Below are 3308 nucleotides of genomic sequence, written 5' to 3'. Positions count from 1 at the left end.
CGCGCAGCCCGGTGTGGACGGTGCATGGTGATAAGCCTCCTCGGAAACTGAAACGAGCTCGTTTTCAAAGCCAAACATTACAGCATGACTGAGGAGCCCACTCTGGAACGGAACGAGGAGAACAACACAGAGACATTCTGAGCGGAAAATGAAAACGTATTTTAAATTATGAACAATTTCGGGAGTCGCTGAGTCTCAGATCAGAGAAACGGAGGATTATACATAATTAAAAGTTTCGACTTAACGTCCCAACGAACATCGTGTTCCCAGTAACTCAGGACGTGCGTGCCACCACTGCACACTTGGAGACGAGTTTGTTGAGTTTTATTGTTCATAAGAGTTGGTGTCACAAATCCTCACCTTAAAAAGCTGCAGATCCAAGGAAAAAGTCATTATTTTCATTGTGTATGTGGTATCATGATTTCAGGCAGTCTATCAAATAAGTCACAGTTCTATCACAAGAAATGAACAATGAACCCCTTCTCTTTTGATAGATTTTGTCTCCGTTAGTCTATTCAAGTTAAAGGAGATTTGACTTGGACTGAATTTACACTGGAAAGGAGGAATCTGCTAATAATCTGTGTAATTGCCTGAGATACAATTAGCAGACGTCTCTTAAAATAAACTAACCAAATTGAGCACTCGTTCATCAGGGCAGACTCTGTCTCGTGGATCAGGAGGCAATTCGAATGTTTACTCACTCCGAGGAATTTCGAGCCTGGTCTGCTGAAGAGCGGAGGACAAATACCAGTTATTCTGTTCATTATTGGACTGTTTCTTTTTTCCACCCGGAGACACCGCTGCCCTTTGCATCGAGTGCTAAGGAGAGACCGACTCGCTCGCGTGCCCATATAAATGCGCACTCTCTCGCGGACATCTACAACAGCACCTCGGGCAGCAGGATGAGCTCGTGGGTTTTGCTGCTGGTTTGCCTACTGGCCGCGTGTTTGCGGTTTGGTGCCACCGAGGTAGGTCCATCCAGTATATTCAGACATAAATTTGGCAAATTATCAAGTAATGTACAAATCTAATGCTCTGTTAATATGCAAGACGAACTTCAACTCACTTTCAACTTTTCAGGATCTGAAACTTCAGTAGTTACATGGACAGGTTCTGTGAGGGCCCCCTGTTAGTGCTGGGCCCTTGGAACCCCCCCCCCCCCTTTAAAGCATGCAGGGACAAATATTCTTTCATTTGCTGCCGTTACCGCAATAAATGTTTTAAAACATTCGTAACGGTCTGTTATTAGTGTCTGTGTGACGTAAATATGTTGGTGAATATTTATAGAAGTGTAGTTTAAGTGGATGGAGTCTGTGGAAGTCCACAGCTCTGTGTTGATACAGTTGACCCTACTAATCCTCTTTACTTATAATCAGCCTTTACAATTTAACACAAAAATGACAGCGTTTCTGCAGTTAAAAACCCAGTAAGTATCCACACACTCTGTTACCACCAGCCGTATACCTGCTGTCTGCTCATCATCAGCAGAGCCCTGTTTTCTTACTCAGTCATACTGCCACTGTGGGTCTGTGTCACTGAACCTGTCCGTGTCACTGAACCTGTCTGTGTGAGGGAACCTGTCTGTCACTGAACCTGTCTGTGTGACAGAACCTGTCTGTCACTGAACCTGTCTGTGTGAGGAAACCTGTCCACTTGTCTGTCAGTGAGCCTGACTGCACTACCAAACCTGTCTGCCTATCTGTGTCATTGAGCTTGTCTGTGTTACCGATCCTGTCTGTGTGACTGTCTGTGTGAATTACTATACCTGTATATGTTGCTGAGCCTGTCTGTGTGACTGAGCCTGTCTGTGTTGCTGGGCTTGTCTGTGTGACTGAGCCTGTCTGTGTGACTGAGCCTGTCTGTGTGACTGAACCTTTCTGTGTTGCTGAGCCTGTCTGTGTGACTAAGCCTGTCTGTGTGTTGTTGGGCCTGTCTGTGTGACTGAGCCTGTCTGTGTTGCTGGGCCTGTCTGTGTGTGGTTGGGCCTGTCTGTGTTGCTGGGCTTTTCTGTGTGACTGAGCCTGTCTGTGTGACTGGGCCTGTCTGTGTGTTGTTGGGCCTGTCTGTGTGACTGAGCCTGTCTGTGTTGCTGGGCTTGTCTGTGTGTCTGAGCCTGTCTGTGTTGCTGGGCTTGTCTGTGTGACTGAGCCTGTCTGTGTGACTGAGCCTGTCTGTGTGACTGAACCTTTCTGTGTTGCTGAGCCTGTCTGTGTGACTAAGCCTGTCTGTGTGTTGTTGGGCCTGTCTGTGTGACTGAGCCTGTCTGTGTTGCTGGGCCTGTCTGTGTGTGGTTGGGCCTGTCTGTGTTGCTGGGCTTTTCTGTGTGACTGAGCCTGTCTGTGTGACTGGGCCTGTCTGTGTGTTGTTGGGCCTGTCTGTGTGACTGAGCCTGTCTGTGTTGCTGGGCTTGTCTGTGTGTCTGAGCCTGTCTGTGTGACTGAGCCTGTCTGTGTTGCTGGGCCTGTCTGTGTGACTGGGCCTGTCTGTGTGACTGAGCCTGTCTGTGTTGCTGGGCTTGTCTGTGTGACTGAGCCTGTCTGTGTGACTGAGCCTGTCTGTGTGTTGTTGGGCCTGTCTGTGTTGCTGGGCTTGTCTGTGTGACTGGGCCTGTCTGTGTTGCTGGGCTTGTCTGTGTGACTGAGCCTGTCTGTGTTGCTGGGCCTGTCTGTGTTGCTGGGCCTGTCTGTGTGACTGAGCCTGTCTGTGTGACTGGGCCTGTCTGTGTTGCTGGGCCTGTCTGTGTTGCTGGGCTTGTCTGTGTGACTGAGCCTGTCTGTGTGACTAAGCCTGTCTGTGTGTTGTTGGGCCTGTCTGTGTTGCTGGGCCTGTCTGTGTGACTGAGCCTGTCTGTGTTGTTGGGCCTGTCTGTGTTGCTGGGCTTGTCTGTGTGACTGAGCCTGTCTGTGTGACTGAGCCTGTCTGTGTTGCTGGGCCTGTCTGTGTTGCTGGGCCTGTCTGTGTGACTGAGCCTGTCTGTGTGTTGTTGGGCCTGTCTGTGTTGTTGGGCCTGTCTGTGTGACTGAGCCTGTCTGTGTTGCTGGGCCTGTCTGTGTTGCTGGGCCTGTCTGTGTGACTGAGCCTGTCTGTGTGACTGAGCCTGTCTGGGACATACAGACAGCAGACACGGTGGCCATGCTCCATTTGATCAGGGTGTCAGATCCTGTCCTGACAGGTTCCTGATCCTCAGGTTACAAACATCTCATGAACAACGCTGTCCTCAGGCTGTGTTTCGTTGTTCAGAACTGCTAATCAACGTGTGAAGTAAAAGTTGTTGAGAGTCGTTGGGTAGCGTCCATCCCTGGAGCCCT

At 49.6% G+C, this 3308-nt stretch overlaps 1 protein-coding gene across 1 annotated transcript in view; it reads left to right on the top strand.

Annotated features, from left to right (window-relative positions):
• The first annotated feature begins 610 nt into the window (after positions 1 to 610).
• pdgfbb (platelet-derived growth factor beta polypeptide b) overlaps positions 611 to 3308 on the top strand; it is an 18543-nt gene continuing 15845 nt past the window's right edge. Inside the window, exon 1 of the mRNA XM_030793349.1 lies at positions 611 to 968. Coding sequence (XP_030649209.1) covers positions 690 to 968 — 279 coding nt within the window. The 5' untranslated portion in view covers positions 611 to 689. The remainder of the gene's footprint in view (positions 969 to 3308) is intronic.

Source organism: Chanos chanos, chromosome 16 (genome assembly GCF_902362185.1).
Source record: "Chanos chanos chromosome 16, fChaCha1.1, whole genome shotgun sequence".
Lineage (NCBI taxonomy): Eukaryota > Metazoa > Chordata > Actinopteri > Gonorynchiformes > Chanidae > Chanos > Chanos chanos.
This window is presented reverse-complemented; position numbering and strand designations above follow the sequence as displayed.